This window comes from Numenius arquata, chromosome 22 (genome assembly GCF_964106895.1).
Source record: "Numenius arquata chromosome 22, bNumArq3.hap1.1, whole genome shotgun sequence".
Classification (NCBI taxonomy): Eukaryota; Metazoa; Chordata; class Aves; order Charadriiformes; family Scolopacidae; genus Numenius; species Numenius arquata.
The window spans coordinates 524,269-545,692 of NC_133597.1; the positions used below are offsets into that span (position 1 = coordinate 524,269).

Here is a 21,424-nt window from a genome sequence, read left to right on the forward strand (position 1 = left end):
GCCGTGGCTGCATCACTAACGATGCAGGTGGTGGAGTTTAAGCTCCTGCGACGCCCTAATCTCTCCCCAGGAGAAACAAGGAGTTAGGCAGAGAGAGGATCACACCAGCCCAACCCGAGCCATGGACCACCACCTCCCCATCCTCCTCAGGCTCCAGCTGGCCAAGGAAATTTCCAACATCCCTTTCACCCAACCGTTTAGTCTCTGCCAGATTTATCAGCCCGCTATTAGCCTTCACAGCTCTGATTTGTTTGCCTGTCATTTGGACAAATGTTGACGGGCAGAAACAAGCAGGGCTTTCTGGGCTTCCCCTCCCCTTTCCTTTTCTTTTTTTCTCTCCTTTTTCCCCCTCCACACTATCCAGCACCAGCGAGAACATCAAGGGAAAAGGGTGAACAACTGACCCATAAAAGAAATACAAGGCTTACAGTTTCTGATAAAGATTAAATATTGCAGGAGTCATGACTAGATAAAAGCTAGCGGAAGGAAAAGCCCCAGACCCCAATAGAGTATTAAAAAAAAGCAGCATATATATATATACACACATAGACACGTGCGCCAGAAGATGTCTTGCAAGTTTTATGGAGAGTTTGATAACCTGAATACATTTCGCTCCATGCAGACTTTTCTCACAAGTGCATCTCAAACACCCCTGAGACAGCTCAGCAAAGCAAGTGAGAACCTGAGCCCAAACACACATCATCCTGCCCTGGAAGGCGGCAGCTTCTGCCTCCGAGACCCCCCCAGCTCCTGCAGCCCCCCAGCGCCATGGGGGAAACAGCAGCCCCCCCGCTCTGCTCACCTACGTACAGCCAAAGAGACAACCCATGGAAGGAGGGGGGAAAAATGCTATCGTCTGGCTGTGCCCCCCCCAGTGCTGAAGCGACTGGAGCCAGGCAGAGCGCGGCGGGGAGAAGCCCATGGCCAGGGAGGAGGGAGCATGTATGGCAGCACTTCCAGCAAGCTCTACGCACGCAGGGGCAAGAGGAGAGCGAGTCTCCCGTTTGACCAGGAAAGCATGCAGAGAATGTACAAGAAAAAACTGCATAAAATATTCTTCTTTTCCCCTCAGGACAGATTTCTGGTTTAGCAGCCGTGCTGTCCCTCGCTCTGCTCTGCAGCCCGCCAGAGCCGCGGCGGGAGGGGGGCAGTGGCCCATGGTGGGGAATCGGGTGCCCCAGAGACAACACACCAACTGAAACAGCTTAAAGGAGGCAGAAACCGCTCTCCTCAGGCAGAGCCAGGAGATGGCCTCCATGGCAGAGATGCCCATGCACAAATAATCATCCCTCACAGACGGTACGAGCAGGCTGAGGCAGGCGGCGTGAAGGCATTTGCTACCGCGGTGCCAGGTAATAACAGCTCCTCCAGACCTCAAGGACTTTTGATGGACATGCTTTGCCTCATCTGCCTCCAGCCCTCCCGGCCCCACCAGGGAAAGCTGCCGGCCCGACTGACAAAAACATACGGAGCTTCCACTGAACGTGCAAAGGGTCGAGCATCCTCAGCAGCTCCCGCTCCTCGCCTCCCCTCACATCCCTGAAAAACCGCCTGCTCCAGCGCCCCAGCCGCTGGATTCACCGCCTGGCAGGCTGCTGCAGGCTTCATTTCCACTACTCGCCGGGTTTCCAAATTACACAGGTCCCAGGTTTGCTTTTATACATACACCCAGGCAAGCAACACACCACCCCCTGCTGCAACACAGCCACATGCAAACACAGTACCCAAAGGGCCGCAGGCACCTGATAAACAGGGGGGCCTCTTCTCCCAGCTTCACTGCACCCCCCAGGAGGAGCGGCACATCCAAGCGCACCCCCAGCCCCCCGAAAACACCCCCTTACCTGCAGAGCCCCATTCTGCATCCACTGCTGCATCTCCCAGCAGCTGCTGGGGCTGAGCACTAAGTACCCGCAGGTGTGGAACTGGGAATTGGCCCCAGCTGGGCGGGAGGGGGGGCGGGGGGGCAGGAGGGGGGGGGCAGGCAGGACAGAGAACGGCTCCGGCATCCCCCAGCACCCCCACTGCCTTGGCTAATGCTGGTGGGATGATGCTGGAGAAGCTATTCCCCCTCCAGGGAAGGCTGGGAGCGCTCGCTGCCCCCCGGGAAGTGCTGTTCATCCCACGTGGAACCCCGTTTCTCCCCCTGCCTCCCCGTACCGATCCTGCCGCTCTGCCTGAAGCGTGTGCGTTTTCCCGGGCAAGAGGGAGAGCTACGGCACTGGGGCAGGGAGAGAAGCCCCCGTGTGCCCACGCTGTGCAGAAAACAACCTGCCCACCCCGCTAGCCACTGCAAACCCCGTGCTGGACACGTACACTCCAGAAAGCCACGTGGCTGACGGCCCTGACCCGGGCTTGGCAGCCTGGGGGCCAGCCTTACCGGTGCCATCGCAGCAGCAGCCTTAAAACCCGCGTCCCTGTGTCGGGAATCTCTGAGGTCCCAGTTTCTAAGCTCACGCCGCTGGTGGCAGAGCCCCAGCCCCAACTCCGTGTAGTTCTGAGCACCCCAGATTCCAATACCCCCGAGGCAAGCCCGAGCCGTCCGTGCCCCTGGGAGGGCCAGCGTGAGGCTGAGCACTTGCGGAGAAAACCCGTGAAGTTTCATCAAGCCTGGCTCAAAAGCAGCCTGCTGGTGGCCCGAGCCAAACTGGTCGGGTCCCAGCGCACGGGGGTGCTTACTGGGACAGTGATGCTGGCAAACCCCTGCCCCTCCGCCGGTCCCTCTCCCCACGGCACCAGCCCCACTCCGGGCTGGCCGGCCGCGCAGCCAGGCAATCGGGCAAACACGAGCCAGAGAGTTACAGCGGCGGCACACAGAGAATTGGAGCCGCGCTCGGCAGCAAATTAGACATTTAAAAACTGGGGAGAGTGACTGGTGAAGATTAAATGCATTATAGATTTGCTGGAGGAGAGGCGAGCGAAAGAAAAGGTAGATCATTGACACCCCTCAGGCAACAGGGTGAAGATTTGTTTACGTACCGGTGTGTAATCAAGTAGGAATGAATGCGAGACACGGGGCCTTAATTTTTCATTTGCAATCAAGGCCACGTACACCTTTTCTTAGTCACAGCAAAACACTGCCATTCTCCTCGTTCCCGCTCAACAGCAGCATCGCCCAGAGAAGGGAAAATTATCCAGACATAATCGGGCTGATTACAGGCAGGGAGGGCCGGGGAAGGAGAGCTCCTGGGGCTCCTCGGCAGCCCCCGGCCGCCCTGGCAGCGATGCTCGGGCACCGTGTCCCCCCGGCTGGGAGCGAGTCACCTGCGGTGGGTGACACGGGGGCTCTTTGGGGAACACCACCAGCTTCATCCCGGCCCCCGGGCGCCGGGCTTGGGGGCGCCACGCCCCAGGATGGACGGGATCCCTGGGATGGACGGGATCCCTGGGACGGACAGGATCCCCGGGACGGATGCGTGTCGTGGTTTGGCCTCAGACGGCAACCAAGAACCAGGGGGGCAGGCGCTGGCTCGGACCAGAGCCCCCCCCGGCACCGCGGCCGTGAGGGGAGAACGGGAAGAAAAAGGCAAAAAACTCCTGGGTTGAGACAAAGGCAATTTAACAGAACGGGAGGGGGAGCAAGAAACACCACCACAATAACACTGACAGAGGAACATACAACCACGAGTACGGTACCACCGCTCGCCGACCGCACCCGGGACGCCCCCGACGGCTCCGCTCCCCCGGGGGTGACTTCCTCTCCCCCTCCCCGGCTTCCTGTCCCTCCCCTTCCCGGCCAGCTCCGGATACCCCTGGGCATGGCTCCCATGGGATGGGATACCTGTGTCCCTGCTAGGTCCTGGGGAGAATTAACCCCATCCCCGCCAGACCCGGGACAACGGGATGCCTGGGATGGATGGGATCCCTGGGATGGATGGGATCCCTGGGATAGACGGGATCCCTGCAATGGATGGGATCCCTGGGATGGACGGGATCCCTGGGATGCTGCACCTGAGCCGCAGCTCACTCCTGTATCAAAAGCCTGTTTTCCAATGCTGGGAAAAAAGGAATCGTCCCAGACTGTGTGAAGTCTCACACCGGACCCGTGGCTCCCCCAGACGCATTGAAAGGACTCTGGGAAGAGGTGCTGATGCCAGTGGCCAAGCTGGGAAGTGTGGAAGATCCTGCAAAACACAGATGCCTGGGTCACGGCATGAATACAGGGCACGTCTGCAGAAACAGGATGGAGTTGCAGGATTTCACCCCAGCGAGGGGGGCACGGGGAGCACCCCCCGTCCTGGCGAGGGGCAAAGGGACCGGGCACTGTCCACCTGGGAAGGGGAAAGGGAAAGCGGACCACGGGCACAGAAATCCAGCAGAGAGGGGACGGAGGGAGAGCAAAGGAGCAGAGGAAGGCAGGCACAGAGTCATGGGCTGGAGATGAGGTTCCCCATCTTATTGAAATTCCTCAGCAGCTGCCATTTTGAGGAGCTGCCGCCAACCTGTCGCCGGCACGGAGCCGGGAGCGGGGCCGGGAGGTGCCGGCCCCCAGGGAGGCTGGTGAGACAAGTACAGAGGAGAGGGGAGGGCGTCTGATCAAATATTCCCTTTACTCCTGGCAGCCTCCCTATCTCCCGCTGGCTCGCTTTGTGCTCCGGGTGGACAAGGTGACGCCGGCGCTGCTGGCCCTGCTTGTCGCGGCAGGGAGGCAAGGGCTCCCGGGGGAGGGAGGGTGCTGCCAGGGGGGATGCTTAACCCAGGGAACGCGAGCAGAAGGCTCTACATCCCAAATCCGAACCGTTAACAGCCAGACCTCAACGCCCAGGCAGCACAGGTAGCGTTGCAGAGAAGGAAAGGCAGCGAGAGGGTCCCGCTTGTGAGCACTTACTGAGGAAGGGGAGGGAATCCCACTCACCCCCAAGGATGCTGAGAGCGTGCGGGGGCCTGGGGGAGGGGGGGAAGGACAGCACTGCCACTGCCGGGACACGAGGCAGGTCCTTGTTTGAGCCACTCAGAGGAAAATCGGGATTTCCGGAAAGCACTCGAGGTCAAACGGAGCATGGGGAGCCGCCAGCGGGTCTTTAAAGCAGCCCCTGCTCTTCCCCGGCACTTTGTGTCGCAGCATCTTCCTACACCCCGGGGACTCCTTCCCCCTTTGTGCTCCCAGACGGAGAAAACCTCCCTCACCTCATGGGGAGAGAAAAGAAAGACTCCAGCCCAGCAAAGCGTGGAAGGGCACCAGAGGCTCTGTGTGTGCGGAGCCATTGCGGGGGGAGCGCGGCGTCACCTCCTTCCCGGGGCCAGTGCCCGGGACGGCCTCGAGTGGCTCCACAAAGCCATTACCTGGGGGGGGCCGGGGGGCAGGGGGGGCAGAAGCAGGTCTCGCTTTCAGCACAGTCCTAGGAGAGGAATGAAGCCGCAAGGGGCTGCCCAACACCCTCCCTCTTCTGCCGGGGCTCAGCTCCCTTCTCATCCGCAGGTCAGAGTTCCCCAAACTCCCCATAGGACGCCAAGCGCCCACAGATCCCACCGGCCTTTGATTTCTGCCGCTGCCGGCCCGGGAACTGCGGAACTGCATCTGTCCAGAGCCTTTCTATTTATGTTCTGCGTTTCTATTCTATCTACATTCTTTATTCCTATTCTACCTGCACCTCTCTAGCTCTATTACTTACAGTGCTCCCGCTGCCATCCTGCGGAACAGGATAAGAAACGGGGCCGGGAGAGCACAGGTTGTGGGGCAGACGGGCAGAGGCATGTGGCTCAAACCTGCTATTAATTCACCAGGCCCAATTAATTAATCTGTGCCAGGGGCCGGCAGGTTCTCCGGAGCAGAGCAAGGAAGTCCATCCCTCCGCCACCTCCAAGCCATCGAGGGGGCGTCAGGGAGGGGCGAGGACGCGCCAGGAAGGGTGAGGGAGAAGCGGAGCTCACACGGGATGGGAGACATCCTGATGGGAGCGAGCGGGGGGTCCGCCTGCCCAGCACCCCCCTGGCAGCAGAGGGGCTGGGGGAGCAGGGGGTTCCCCATCGGCTGGGGACCCCCCAGAGCCTGGGAACCGCGTTACCCCCTGGAGGAGCCACCACCGCCAGCGATGAAGCACCAGCCGTGCTCACCCCCACCCCGGCAAGCAGCCACGGCTGACGGATGCCAGCCCAGCCTCCTGCCCCCGCAGCAGCGTGGGGGGCTCAGGGGGTCTCAGGGGGTCTCAGGAGGGCTGGGGCTGCAGCACAGCTCATGTTCTCTGCCTCTATTTAGTTACTTACGTTTGTGTAGTTAACTACAGTTTATATATTTAACAGAAGTTTGTTTATTTCCCTAAAGTTTATTTCCCTGAAGTTTATATCCCTAAAGTTTATTTATTTCCCTGAAGTTTGTTTACCTAACTGAAGTTCCCCAAGGAGCTCCCGCAGTTCGCAGGACGGCAGCCCGGCCCGCAGAGCTCTGCCCCCCTGCACCATCGCCTTCCCTACAAGCACCGGTTAAACCCCCCCGCCCTGCTGACTGTATATCCATGTTTTTTGGGAAAGACCTTTGACGTGCGGCAGGGAAGGTCTTTCACATGTACATGGGGCAGCCTGGATGCATAAAGACTGATCCTTGGGGATTGGGACGGGGCCGGCTCCAGCATCACGCCCCCATCGCTGCTGCCCCCAGGCCGGGATGGGAGCACCATCCCTGATCGATGCCGGGGGGAGCGGGCGTTATCCCAGGTGGCGGCACTGGAAAATGGGATTGGAGCCTCAGAAAAAGCTATTAGCCCCTTGTCAGGAGCCCCTTGTCAGGCCCCTCTGATGAGAAGTGAGTGGCCAGTGCGGATCGATGCCTCCCCCCAGCTCCCCCCATCTCCTCAGCAGCCGCATTTCAATCACCCAGTCTCAGGTACTTTCTACCCGCTGTAAGTTAAAGTGTCATTTATCACTAATTACTGGATGGGGCATAACTGTTCAGAGCCTGGACTTTCAGCAACATCGGCCTGCTATAAAAGGGGGTGATCGTGCAAGTCAGACTCAGTTACTAAGTTAAAATAATTCTTCTCTGTATTTAGTAAAAAAAAATTAAAAATGAATAATTATGTTACTTTCCCAATAAAATAGTTGTGCAATTAGGACAAAATGACTCATTCAACTTGTGAAAATGTTAAGTTCAGGGCAAATGCTACATTTTTATTTTAAGTAATGACGATTTTTCTTCAATTTCGTAAAAACCTAGAAGTGTCCTCAGGCCCCTGGTCACTGGGGACATTAGGTTCCCCAAGTGCAGTTTTTTAATATTACTCTTTTCAGCTTTCCCCAGCAATGGTTTTGTATCTTGATGTCTGAAAAGTTCATGCAAAGCATTTAATGAAGAAAGTGACCTACGGTTTCTTTTCATCTATTTGCATTGCCTGTGCGGGGCCAGAAAGCGTTTAGGTACAAGTAGGAAATGGGAAGAAAAATGCTACTAAATAACCCTTAAAAAGCTGAAAGATTTGGAATACTAATAGGATAAATGACAGACTTTGTGATTTTAATTTCTGGGAACCTCCGGGGCCACGGAAGCTGGTTAAAGCTGGGACGCTCAATGCCAAGCCCTGCGCGGCAGAGGATGGAAGGAGGGACACGGTGCGGGGGATGATCCGGGACACAGGGAAAAACCACCGCGACGTCTCAAGCCCGAGCAAATGAACTGGAGGATGTTTCTGAGCAGATTCCTCTCTCTGCGTGGCGCTGAACAGCCGGAGGAATGACTCAGGCAGTGGCCTGAGTGGGGCTGGGCGGGCAGGTGGGGATGCTGGCAGAGCCCCAGCTGCCCGAGGGGAAGGGTCACGCTCCGATCGTCCACACAGACCTCCTCGTTCCCGGGGACATAACGAGGCAGAAAGGAGAACCCTTTGAAGCTGCAGCTACGTTGTCGTGGTTCCTGTGATCTTTGCGAGCAGCACTCCCTGTTCGGGTCCCTTTCCCGACCAGATGGACGCTGCGGCGTGAAATCACCAAGATTAAAGGCAGCAGTGGTTTGGTTCAACGCAGCCGACCGGGGAAACGGCCGGGCCGTTCAAGGACAGGGATCCAAAGCCTTGGCAAAGGCCCTCCTTGGCACTCACCAAAGGGAAACAGCCTGAGAGCAAAGCAGCGGCGCTGGCACAGCCACCGGGGACGGGGACGGACGGATTCGGGGCAGGACGGACGAGCCACACACGGCCATAAATAAACCATGAGCCCTCCGACACGCGGATGGTTTATCCTCAGAAAAGCTGCGGAAGCAGCTTCACCGAGCGATGCTCGCAACTGGATTCCTAACGGGCGATTAACGTTCAGTCACACTTTGATGGGTTTAGCCCTGGGAGGGAGAAGGGGCCGTGACCAGCGGCGCCCCGTCCTCGCCCCAGCCCCGCTCTGCCCCGCCAGGCTGGGCTTTGCTGCTCGGCAGGTCGCCCCCGAGCACACTGAATTATTGAGAATTACTGCCGCTGAGCAGCAGCAGCGGCAGGATTGTGTCTGGAGACAGACCACGGCACGAATCCCGGCTGGGAGCCCTCGGGGAGCAGTGTCAACACAACGCCTCAAATGAGGAATTACAAAGAGCCTCTCCCCATTGCCACGTAGAGAGAGGGACACTCCAGGCACCTCCTGACAAAACAAGTGGGGAATAAATCAGGTTGTGGTACTCACGGCGTACTCACCGCTGTGACACCTGCGCGTGCCACACAGACACGGGATGCGGGCGGGCTGGACCTGCCACAGCCTGGAGACGCTCCGCATCCCCTGCGGTGGGGACCAGCCTTTTCTCACAACCCGAGAGGTCCCAGACGGACCTGAGGATGCGACGATAACACCTCGGCCGCCTCATCCCTCCACCGAGCGAGAACGTCTGGACAGCCCCCGGAAGGACCTGCGCGTCTGCCACCTTGGAGGGACCGTGTCTGGCACACGATGCTCCCCACGATTCCTGCTATTTCCAGGCAAAACACATCAGACCCCGTCATGGAACGCAGCTAAATAACACTCTAAAAAATAACTCTACTTGAGCCGCGTGGAAATGCCACCGCCTGAGTTACCAGGACATAAAGTGTTCGGGGAAAGGGGAAGAAGGACCCGGGGGGAAAGGGACCAGCAGCGCCTGCGACGCCGTGACCTTGGTGCCGACACCACCCGCGTGTGACACAATCAGCACTGGCTCCAAGCGGGAAAAAGCGTCATGAACTGAAATAATAAAAAAAATTGCCATCTTACCAATGAAAGAACATACGCTCACACCCATTTCATGCAAGAACAGCTGCTTTCTCTGGCTTGCCCTACAGTTTTTCCTCGGTATCATAATTTCTCTAAGAAAACCTTTGCTTCTCAAGTATCTACGTTAAAAGCGCTAAGTGCTTGGAGCGCCGGACACTGGCCCTGGAGCAGCACCAGCTCCATTCCGACACACACAGCTCCTCGCCATCTCCTTTGTGTCCGCACGGTCGTTACGGCAGCGTCTCTCCCGGCAGCAGCTCCTCAGCAGCAATTGTTGTTCTCCTCCTCCTTTGTCCAAAACATAAGAGATTGATGCTTCTAATTTCAGCGCTGCAGCTGCCTCATAACCTGATTTCAGGAGACGCGGCAGCGGGAGATGCTGGAGGAGGAGCGGAGGCCGGGGCCATGGAGGGCCGAGCAGCGGCGAAGCAGACTCTTCCTGGCAGCACTTCTTGGCGGGGCTGGGTGTTCCCAGGGGAACTGGGTCCAGTTCTGGGCTCCCCAGTTCAAGAAGGACAGGCAGCTGCTGGAGAGGGTACAGCAGAGGCTACAAAGATGATGAGGGGCCTGGAGCATCTCACCTACGAGGAGAGGCTGAGGGACTTGGGTCTGTTTAGTCTGGAGAAGACTGAGGAGGGACCTGATCAACGCCTATAAACAAAGGGAGGGTGTCAAGAGGACGGGGCCGGTCTTTTTTCAGTGGTGCCCAGGGATAGGACAAGAGGAAATGGGCACAAACTTGAATATAAGAAGTTCCACCTAAACATGAGGAGGAACTTCTTTGCTGTGAGGGTGGCAGAGCCCTGGAAGAGGCTGCCCAGAGAGGTGGTGGAGTCTCCTTCTCTGGAGACATTCAAACCCACCTGGACACGTTCCTGTGCGACCTGCTCTGGGTGACCCTGCTCTGGCAGGGGGTCGGACTAGATGATCTCCAGAGGTCCCTTCCAAACCCCATGTGATTCTGTGATTCTGTGAACAGCCATTGCACGTGATGGTCCCAAAATCCTCAGCGTTTTGAAGGGAGAGGCAAGAAACCCTGAGAGGGCCAGAGACAGGAACGGGGCAGAGGGGGGTCACAGATTTCACCGCTCACCTACTGTTACAGCATTTCAATCTCCGCTGTTCAAAGCCCGTGTGCCGGCCGCCCCCGCGGCAGCTCGGGGAGGGTGGAATATCAGCCACAGACCAACGTTCTCCTGGAGCAAACACCGAGGCAGGTTCCCGGCCCGACTTCGGCCGCTCACACGAGGTCCAGCCCGGAGACACCCCCCCCCCCCCCGTGACAATGGCCCTTATCGTCTCCATCGCGGCGGGGCACAAAGAGTGCAAAAATGAGCTGTGGTTTTGTAACATTAATTTTTTTTTATTAAGAAGACAGATATTTTATAGTACTTCTTTTCCTTTGTAAAAATGGTATACATGAACCAATACAAAATGTGAATGGGAACAGATGGATATGTGTTTTCTTACATTGTCACATCTTCCATGGACACCTTAAAACAGAACTGGCCTAAGGGGAAAAAATGAAAAGGCCGGGTGAATAAAGAACAAGGTTGTTTAGCATCAGTTCCACCTCCTTCATTTGTAATACGCCCTTAAACAAGGTTGTTCTTTCTTCACGCTTCAAAATCCTAATGATCTAAAGCTGTACAAAGTAATACTCAACAATACATTTCAAACAGTGCACTGCATACTGAAGAAAAAATACATAAACCGATATACAACTAAAATTCGTAATTTCCTGGTTTTTATCCTGTTGGTTTTTTTTGTCGTTTTGTTTTGTTTTTTCCAATGTGTGGGGCCGAAATTTTGCAATCTACCTGAGACGGAAAACACCAATCAAAACACATGAACCTGAGACATGTCAACATCGTAAGTCAAAGTTACATCGGTAACACTGCACTACTGTACACTTCCAAAACAACGATGGGCTGCTCCGAACCAGGCTGCCGATCCCGCCCGTGGGTACCAAAGCCCCCCCACGCCCCCCCTCTGCCCCCCGCCGGCACATCGCGGCGCAGCAAGGGGGCTGGGGGCTCAGAAAAGAGCTGCGCTCCACAAAATTCGCTCGGGGGGGGAAATATATATAAAAAAAAAAAAAAGGGGTGTTTTCAGTTCTTCTTGTGAAAAGGGGCGAGACAGATAATGCTGGAGAATGGACTCGCTCTCTGCCGTCAGGCCATCCCGCTCCCACGGGACTCCCCCATTGTAATGGTTCTGCCAAAAACAACAATTAGAAAAAAAAAAAAAGAAAACGCACGAAAATGTTCCCCCAGAAACCCTTAAAAAAAACCCCAACTTGACGCTAAGATTAATGTTTCCCTTAAATAAATCAGCATACATTTTCCACGTAAACACAGTAAAAAAAAGTATCGCTCGAAATCCAAGATTACTCACCAAAAAAACCAAAAAATTCAGCATATATAATTTTAATACCGTCTTCTCCTCGCAGTCAGCTACCTGTCACTTAGGATTCTAATTTACCTATTCTCCTTTTCACCTATGGCTTTGTAAGTCAGTTAGCACTGTTGTTTTAACACGAATTCCCACGTTTTACTGAGCGGGTAGAAAAAAGGCAGTTTGGCTACTCTGGCTGCTGGCCCGGGCTCGGCTCCGGGGCGCTGCGGGGGGGGACATCTCACCGGTGGCCGCAATGGGGTGGGAGAGGACGGCTGGAGCTGGGGGCTCTGCCTCCTCCAGCCCCCGGGGAGCGGGACGGAGCGGTGGAGGAAGGCTCAGCATCCCCCCCCCGGGAGGAAGAACCCCCCCCTCCCGCCCCGGGTCCTGCCTCCCCGCGGCCGAGCAGCGCCTCTGCCGAGCTCCAGCCCCTTTCCTGGTCGCCACCATCACAGGCACCTGAAAGACGGGCAGCCACCCAACGGGTTCTGGTCGTTCCTTTATCCGAGCCTTGACGACGATAGAGGGGATGGGAGATGGGCACACTGAACTGCAAACTACGGAATCTAAAATGTGCTGGTTCTCCTCCGATGAGCTCGAGTTGGGAACGGAAACGGTGAAGAGAAAAAGAAAGAGAAACACCTTCAAAGAAAGCCACCTACTCCAAGGGGTCCCAGCAGGCAGCTCCAGCACGGGACCGGGAAAGGGGAAACGAAGAGCCACAGAAACCCGAAGGGAACTAACGCACAGAAGCCCCTCTTCTTCCCAGCCTCCCCCCGACCCCAACAAACAGAAATTAAACAAGGCACAGAATCTTCTGCAAATGACTTCACTAAACTAAATCCAAGCTGGACTTGGCCAAAAAAAGAAAACCCAAACAAACTGAGGTGTCGAACAGCAGAGTGTACTTTACGAGGAATATTTTTACACAGCAAATCCCGGACCCTCCCAGCCTCACGACTCTCCACCCATTTGCTTTTTTTTTTTTTTCGTTAAAAAAAAAAGACACAAGCTGGTTGCAACTTCCACTATCACTGTCTCTTTAGCGTTTAAATAGGGCCAGTAGTAACCGTCGACGGTTGGACACCTCATAGAAACCAAGGCTGCTCTAGATGAAGTACTCTTTCTTTTCTTCGGAGTTGTTCTGTCCTCCCTCTGCATTGATGATGGCTGTGTCTGCGTCGGCCGCATCATCTGCTCCTTTGGCTTCGTGAGTGAAGTACGTACCTGCAAAGGCAACACCAGGCTGGGGACCCCCCGGGCCCACCACCCCCGTCCCCGCTCCGACATGTCTCCCTCTGCGCCATCTTACTCAGAACGTTAGGTCACAGCCATTTCCACCTCTCAGAAACACACCAGTATCGGTAAAATTGCATTTTATACGCTTTCCTTACAGGAGAGAAATCTTTCTGCTCCACTTCCTCTCTCCCCTCATGTGCTTTAGGGTTTTTTTCCCCCTTTCTCCTCTCTTCTCAACATTATTCACTCCATCCCGGGTGCGGCCGTAACCAGCCTCACCCTCTGTCAGCTTTTCCACATACACCGAATAAATCCCAGTTAGCGTTCACTCCTTTCGTACAAACATATATACAGGGGACCAGTCACCACTGGAGGGGGGAGGCGTGAATGTTCCGATTTGCTCTGGAAGGTGTAACAACTTCCCAAAACGGACGATTTTACACAAACCCAAGATAATGTGGCACATAATGTACCAGCTCAGGTCAAGTGGGTTTTGCAGTGGCGCCTCCAAATTCCCATTTTAAGCCGTGAGCCGAGGTGTCGCTGTCAGCTCTGGGGATGAGCTGAGCCCGTGTGGATCCGTGCATCGTTACACGTTATCTCTAATACCTGGGACCGTCACAGGACATTCCACGGGCTCTTGGAGAAGAGCTCACAGTGCCCCGTGATGTGAAATGCGGCTCCAGAAAGAGAATGTACCTCTTTTTCCAGGCATCCATCCTGCTGCTACGGTGCCCTGGAAGGGAAGATCCTCCCCTGGTACCAACACCCACAAGCTGGGTACAGGCGCTGTCTGGGGTCAACCACTGTCCTCCTGCCCTAAGCCCCGGTGCCCAGAACATCGAGGGGCTGCTCCAACCTTCCTCCTTTCCCTGTTCCCAACGGCCCTTCAGGAGACATCCTTCCAGAGCAACCGAGGGGGGAGTCTCTGGCATCAGACAGGACACCAGGAGGAGGGGGAAACATGGGCCACCTCCCCTCTTTTTCCAGTTTCGGCCTTTGTCTTACCTTTATGTCTGGCAAAATATCGCCCTAAAATGATGAGCAGGCAAAGCATCGCGAACACGACCACGGCCACGACGCCGCCAACCACCGCATGGTCCACGCTCCGTATGGCCCCTTCCTCACCTGCACGAGAATCTGTTGAGATCAGAAGAGGAATAAGAATTCGGGGCTTATTACGATGAGCTCGGAAGGGTTTGGCCGCAGCTGCCCTCAGGACGGGACAAGCCACCCTCGTGCTCTGGGAAGGAGAAGGGGTGAAGCACGGAGCTATCTAGACAGATGAGTTCGGGCAGAGGAACGGTGCCCACGGCCGAACTGATCTGGGCTGGACTCGCGAGGTGTTCTCCGCTCTAAGCAGCAGCACTACGACTACGCAGGTGGGAGACAGCTGGGAGAGGGAGAGGAGAGATGGAGCTGGCGGTGGGTACGTGTCTTGGGAAATTGCCCTAGGATGCTCCCCAAATCTCAGCCTCCCCGGGGGACGGGGGCACAGGGAATAGCGGCTCGATACGGGAATATTAATCATTAGCTCTGGAGAAACATCGTTCACGAGTGCACTGTTGGGAACGTTTCAGCTTCAGCCCCAAAACTCCTTGACCACAACCCAACCAACCCAGCACGGCAAAGGCGTCTACGACCATCCTCTGCCCCAACCCACCACGATTCCACCAGGAAACCCAACCTTCGCTCTTCAGCGCCGTTCTCCATGTCGAGAGACATGCAACTCCTCACTCAAGCTATAAGGACCTCTTCAAAGGCGGAGAGCGAGCAATAATTGTACAGTGCCTCCAACTGCTTTATTTCATTTATTTAACTCCTCACCACGCAATTAGTTTTCTTTTATAAGCGCCTCTCCCCGAGGAGGCCGTCACCCAGGAGAGGAATGACTTATTTGGCGGAGGAACAACTCCGCAATGAACCCGGAATGAGCTATGGCCATGTAAAATGAATGTATAGCAGTGTAAACAATTTTAATTTAAGAACGCAGCTACATCAACCCTCACTGCAATCCTAATGGCAACCGAGATTTATAAGGTAGTAAAAAACAATTATTCTCCCGTTGATTAATACATTAACATTTTGGAATAGAAGCTAAACCATTGTCTCTTTTTTTTTATTGAGTCAAGCGCGACACCTCCATTAAAATGATTTACTGGCCATACCTTACAATTTAAGCACAGCAGCAACAGAAACGGTAAAAATCTTTTAACTTTACATGATTTGTGAAGTCATATGTGAAGGATTTACCATTTAAATCTTTCACTACAAGAAGCACATGGCCTATAAATCTGTCCTGCATGCAGTTGCCCAGACACCTAAGAGAAATGCATTTTACCAGGAAGACTGAGAGTGCAAATGCAAGTCAATTTTTAAGAAAGATTTATCTCCGTCTCCCTCCAAAGAACAGAGCAAATCTCTGAAGCCTCCACCTCTAATAATATTTGAAGTTTATCGATCAAGCGTACAGATCCGTGACAGCTAAAGGTAATGGTGCTCTTTTGAGCTGAAACCTGATACAAAGCTTTCCAGCAGCAGCCCGGGATTTACGCTTTCTATCGATATTTCCAATTCTGCTCCAAGATTAAGGACTGAGGGACCTGGGTAAATAACTCGTGACTGAGAGCACCATCAAGCGCCTTGTAATTAAAACAATTTAAGAAAAAAAAAAAGCCCTCGGAGTGCTTCTTCGAGTAATGTCTCTGGAGGAACCCTGGCACGGGCGGCGGGATGACGCCTGGGCTGAGCTGGGACAAGGTGGACGTTACGGGACACGACACCCAGCAGCCTCCCAGCGCCGCAACCGGAGGGCCCTTGTCAGCAGCCCCTCCGCAAGCTAAAACCTGCGGCAAAAAAAAAGGGATTCCAAAAGCATTCGCTGCCACATCATCTAAATCCCAGTCGATCCCTGTGGGAAGAGCCAGAGAGATCCGAGAGCACGTGAACGGGAGGCTTTGTCTCGCCTCCAGAAGGAGCAGACCGTGTCCTCAGCGCTTCCCGGCGTTTGCCGCTTTGGCAAGTGGCCGAGCCGCCCCGCTCGCCCATGGGGAAGCGGCACAGGGACGTGCCAAATGGACCAGCTCACCCGGGCACAGTCTCTGCTCCTGCCCGGGACAGCACCTGGGGAAAATCAGCAACTCTGGGCCTTGCAGGGCTCCTCCCCGCTGCCTTCACCCCATCTAATCCGGGCCTGGAAAGATTTACTCCCTGCAAAGCAACAAACCCGGCTCATCCGCTGGAGCAGCTGCTTTAGACAAGCTCCACTCCATGTTTTTAACTGGGGTTTTTTTGTTTTGTTTTGTTTTTTTTTTTTTTTTTTTAGAAACTTAGCACCCAGCTCCGCTCGGCTGCGCTAAGGAGGTGACAGCAGCAGCCCAGAGCCGGAGGATGAATGTCTCATTGACATCTGGAACAGCTGAGGAGAATAAACACGCTGAGTTATGGCTCTATAATGTGCTTAGAGCAGGATTTTGCATCAAGAGCCATTTTCTCTTAATCACCATAAATTAAAGCTCTGGAAAGATGAGGTCTGACCGGGGCTTGGTGGGCTCCTCCCGGCAGCCCGTTCCCACCAACCCGCAGCTGTGGAGCCAAAGCCTCGTGCCCCACACATCCCTCCCAGCGCCCTCGCAACGGGGAACCAGGCGAGAGCGGGGAGACAGCCTCTCCCTGGGAAGGGACTTTGGCAAAAAGCAAACAGTTCTGGCCAAAGAGTTTATTCGGTTCCACTGTGTCCACTGGGACACGCAGGGCCATTTTTCTTAATTACTTCTGTTAAAGACGACCTCTGCGAAGTGCCAGCCGCGAGTTTATTTTGTTAAGTGGATGGCTAAATAGTTCATCTGCCAGCTTACACAGTACATAAAAACGAAAATATATTCTGAGGAAGCCTAATGGTTGCAAACCATCTAATACCAAGTCTGCCAGGCACCGGGTAGTGCACCCCTAAGTTACGCGGTACCCTATTTCTGTTTATTTTAGAGGAGCAGGGGACGGGAATGGCTCTTGGGGTCTCTGTGCCGCTGCGTGGGACGGCGATTCCCCAGGAGAGCCACCTGCAATCACGGCAGCTGATGGGGTTCCCGACCCAAAGGTGGCACTGGCTGAAGGTCTGTCTTCAAACAAAGATGCCACATTCAAGGGCATCAAAACACCAAAATCAAATCCGCCTCGTATCTTTCCCATGTGGCATCGATTTCCAAAGATAAACTACTTGCAATTTTAAAGAACAATTCAAATATTTGGGATTTTTTTTAGGCCTGCCACAAATTTGTTCTTCTACTTAACCAGGGCAGTAAAACCAAGACCCCCCCCGAGAGCCAGGGACCACCATCCCCGTGGCAAAGCCAGCGATGCCCAGGGCGCTGCTAACGCTGCTTCTGTCCTCCAACTCTTAAATAAAACTCTCCAGTGACAGATCTTTCCTACACAAGCTGTTCCAGCGTGACGCCGTTCCCGTCGCTACATACTCCTCCTTCAACACCTCCCCAAATTTGTGCCAAGACAGACAGACTTGACCTTAAAAACCAGATTCTGCTTCAAAATGCTGTCTCTGATTCACAAAAGCTATTCCCTCTTCATATCTATGATTAAAAAAGAAATCACAACTTTATTACTGAAGAGGGAACAGACGAGATGGCAGGAACTGACAAAATGCCACATTATTTGCTAATCCTAATATGTTACTCTTCCTCAAGATTTGCTTTTCTCAGCACCAATTCAATTATAGATGCTACAAATCCTTCTGACATTTAATTCCCTCTTGTCAGAGAGCAGTAAATGTATACATGCAGAGCTTTCCCATTAAGATGTTAATACATATTGGAGCACGCTGGCCTTTAAATCCAATAGGCAGAATTTTTCTACTAGGGGTTCGTTTCTGGTTTGCTTGTGGGTTTTTTGGGGCTGGGAGCGGGAGGAGGGAGGGGAGGGGAGGGGAGGTGCAGGTACCCCCGCACGTTGCCACCAACACGCAGGGCCCCGGGGCGACCCGGCTGCACCCCGTGTCCTGGGGGGGCGCTTTGCCCGACACCAAAGCACCTTAAAGGAAAACTGCAGCGAGAACGGTACAATCCCCTTGGAGAACTGCAAAGATGCAGCAAGAAAAAAAAATAAATATCAATTTTTCTTTGCAACTGCTGCGACACCTGCCCCGCGGGAACAGCCCATCAGAGGGATGCCAGGATTCCACCCGACGTGGGATGGAACTGAGGTCCATAGACAGCAGCAGAGAGCACTGTGGGCCCACGTCAAGTGGTGGCCAACGAGAGACTTTGGTAGCTTTAAACGAGTTTTGGTTTATTATTGCAATCAACTGCTCGTGCAATCACCATCTAGTCACCAAAAAAGAGATTGTACCACTTGAGGGTGATCCCTGAAGTTTTCCTTTAAACAAAAAGAGCAACTCATGAAACATTAGGTGGACAGAAGAGAAAGGCGTTTGTGGCTGGTTCCTCCTGGTCACCCCACCAACACCCCGCTCTCGGCACCGGTTCTGAGCCAGGGTAGCTGGTTATCTGGTTATCTGCCAGGGAAGCACTGTCAACTAACACCTGCCTTTTAAACCTCCCATTTCCTAGTTATGGTTGGGTTTTTTTTTTTTTGCTGGGGGAGACGCTTGTTAAAAAATAAACGTATTAATCAAGTTTTCTAACATTTTTGCAGATCTAATTGTTTAAAAATAGCTTTCTGCGGACTGTCTCGAGAGCACGGAAAAGCCGGCAGATTTTAGCAGCAACACCCGAACAATGTGGGTCAAGTGCTTCCAGCAAGGTCTCGCAGATGGAAGACTTTCCTCCTCCCAGCTGCTCAATAAAAAGGTTCCATTCCATTCTCTTCTTAATGAGGCTTTAAAAAAATATATGTATGTCCACGTACCTATGCATATTCCAGCTTCCACTCTTTTGTAAGTGGCAGCTTCTCAAGATGAAGAGAAGGACTAGGCTGGACCTGGCTGACTGTACCGGCCAGGGGCTTAAATCTCAATTATACCCACTCTAAACCCTTCGGACCTATTAGGCTCAAATCACGTTATTTTTAGCTCCAGCGCTCCCCGAGTTTTGGGAGGCGGGTGCCGTGAAGCTGAAAAAGGCAGGTTTGGGAGCTCCAGCACCATTCCCGGGATGATGGATGCTCCCAAAGCGTCCCTCACTGCCCTCCCCGAGGGATCCAGCCCCAATTCCCACCACGGCTCCCCGTCTCCCAGTACCAGAACTGGGGAGCAGCACCCGGAGACGTCACCCCTCCCATCGTCACTCTGTTCTGATCGGACGCCTGCCCCATGGGCGCTCCTGTCCTCGCTCCTCGCCTTCCTTCCCGCCTTTACCTTTGGTAGGCCAACGTTTTGTGACATTTTGGGGGTATCTCTGGCCAGCCCTGAACTTGTTCCACCCACATTTCTGCTGTAAAAGCAGAAAACTGATGGAGACTTTTTGTGAAAACACAATATAGATGTGAATTCTGGCATATCTGGATTTATCGCTGCACCCCCACAAAATTTATCTCCTATTTCTGGGTGAAAATTAATTTGAAGCCATTTATGTAGGACACCGTGGGCTGAATTTGTGTGTAAGTTTATTCACACTGACTCCATCGACAGCTACCGCCATTCCCAGATGTTAACGTAACATCTGCACCACGGTGGGGAAAGGGAAACCTAAACCAATTTCTTTTTGCAGGACTCTGAACTTAGCGATCTGTCCTTCCTCTTGCTAAAGTTTAGTTAATTAAAGAATTAACACGCCACCGTGACTTAAGCTCCCACACGCCACTGTGACGATGTAGGTGCAAATGGCCTCAAGTCACTTGTGCGCTTCTGAAAAGCTGGTAAAGCCAACTACTCCTCTCTGCCACCAGGTAGGAAGGGCAAAGCCAGCGCTAACATCTTCCCACCAAATCGGCGGTTAATTCTCTGGTGGGATGGAGTTTTCCAAACGACGGAGCAGCTGGAGAAGTGGGGGCTGGCGGGCAGGGGAAGAACAGGCTGCCGTTGTTCCACAAACACCATGGAACCCTTCCCCGCCGGGAGGGAGGACAGAACTCGCCGCCCGAGTGCGGCGGGACGAGCAGCGACGCCGTTCCCCGCTCCAGCGAGCGCCCCAGCCCTGCTCTGATTTATCCACGGGCTGTTAACGAGTAGCGTTAACCTGTTTGTCGTATTGTAATTGAATTTGGGCTAATTTAAGCCAGGGAAATTCCAGGAGCTCATCCTTCTCCAATCAATAAGCTCCCCTTCAGTGACCCATTTCAAGATCGCTTCATAAAAAATAATGCCCTTTGTTTTCATAAATCTAATCCCTGTGATGGGTGCTCAATGCGCATCGGCTGCTCCTGCGGCCTCCTCTCTGCCAGAGAAGGGAGCCCAGTGGCAATCGATAGCCATCGACCCATCAGCAGCCCCCTTGAACGAAGGTGCTAATCAGGGTGGGATTAGTTAATCAAACCCCACGCGGGGGCCCCTCCCGGTTTCCGAGAGGTGCATCGGCAGCGGGAGCGGAGCGGAGGGAGCGCTGGGCTCCAGGTGTGCGGGATGGGGAAGCGGCTCCTCACACCCGCTGTGTCCGTCACAGCCGCTCTGTCCGTCCGCACACCCTGCAGGTGCCCGCCTGGACGCACACACGGGCACAGCAGCCCGCCGACGCTGCCGGGGGGTCAGCATCCCCGCGGGGGGTGCGAGGCCGGTCCCTGCCCGGACCCCGCGCCCCCGGCACCTTGGGAACCAGCGGAGGTTTGCGAGTGGCAGGGACACACACAGCTCGACCGGGAGAAGCGAGTACAGCGCTGGGGACTAACTACCTGGGCGGAAGGCAAGGGACGCATTACTTAATTGCACAGTTGGCAGAGCCTCCGGTGAAGCGTTTAGCGGGACGGGAGCACCTGCAAGGAACAGCAGACTGAGCCAGCGCCGCGGCAGCGCCCGCCGTCACCGCGCCGCCATCCCCGGGGCTCCCGCTCCCGCCGGAGCCCCCCGCCGGAGAGCCGGGCTCCAGCACTCACCTGGACCACCCGTCTGACCCCAGCCCCCTCCGCAAAGGGGGTGTCACCGCGGTGTCCCCGCAGCCCGGGCACGGGATGGGGACAGAAGAGCCCGGGGCCCTTTCTCTACCGACACCGGCGTATTTGGGTGGGCATAATACCCTCTGGGTGTCACAGGTAACCAACAAGCAAAATTTTGAAATTCTTAGGGAAAAAAAACCAACATCAGTAGTCAAAACGGGTGTCTGGCAGGGCACGAAGGCGCCCGCTCCTCTGCCGGCTCCCGCAGCAGCTTCAAGTTTGGAGGAAATTTTGACTCCCATTCAAGATTCAGGAAAATTGGGACACTGAGCTGTAATATTTGGGAAAAGATGCCGCCATCCAGCACGGCCACAGCGTCCCCGTGGCCGGCACCGCGGCAGCCGAGGGGAAGGCAGGGCTGCTCGCTGACACCCGTTTTGAGGAATTCCGTTGTGGAATTGTTTCCCGTTCTTCTCTTCGTTCACCAAGAGGTGTATTTTTCTTTAAAAAAAAATACAAATTGGAATAGTAACACAGCTTATCAGAGCAAAACAATTATCTCCCATCCACACAGCGATAATATTCGACAGACACCTAGTGCTCCTTACCTACGAGTCTGGCCCGGGCCTGCAACAATAAT

The 21,424-nt window shown here is 54.5% G+C and overlaps 1 protein-coding gene across 1 annotated transcript in view; it reads right to left on the minus strand.

Moving 5' to 3' along the window:
• Positions 1-10,496: 10,496 nt before the first annotated feature.
• The window catches only part of CADM1 (cell adhesion molecule 1), a 151,185-nt gene continuing 140,257 nt past the window's right edge, over positions 10,497-21,424 (minus strand). Inside the window, exons 9-10 of the mRNA XM_074162352.1 lie at positions 13,795-13,926; positions 10,497-12,774 (exon numbers count right to left, since the gene is read on the minus strand). Coding sequence (XP_074018453.1) covers positions 12,656-12,774; positions 13,795-13,926 — 251 coding nt within the window. The 3' untranslated portion in view covers positions 10,497-12,655. The remainder of the gene's footprint in view (positions 12,775-13,794; positions 13,927-21,424) is intronic.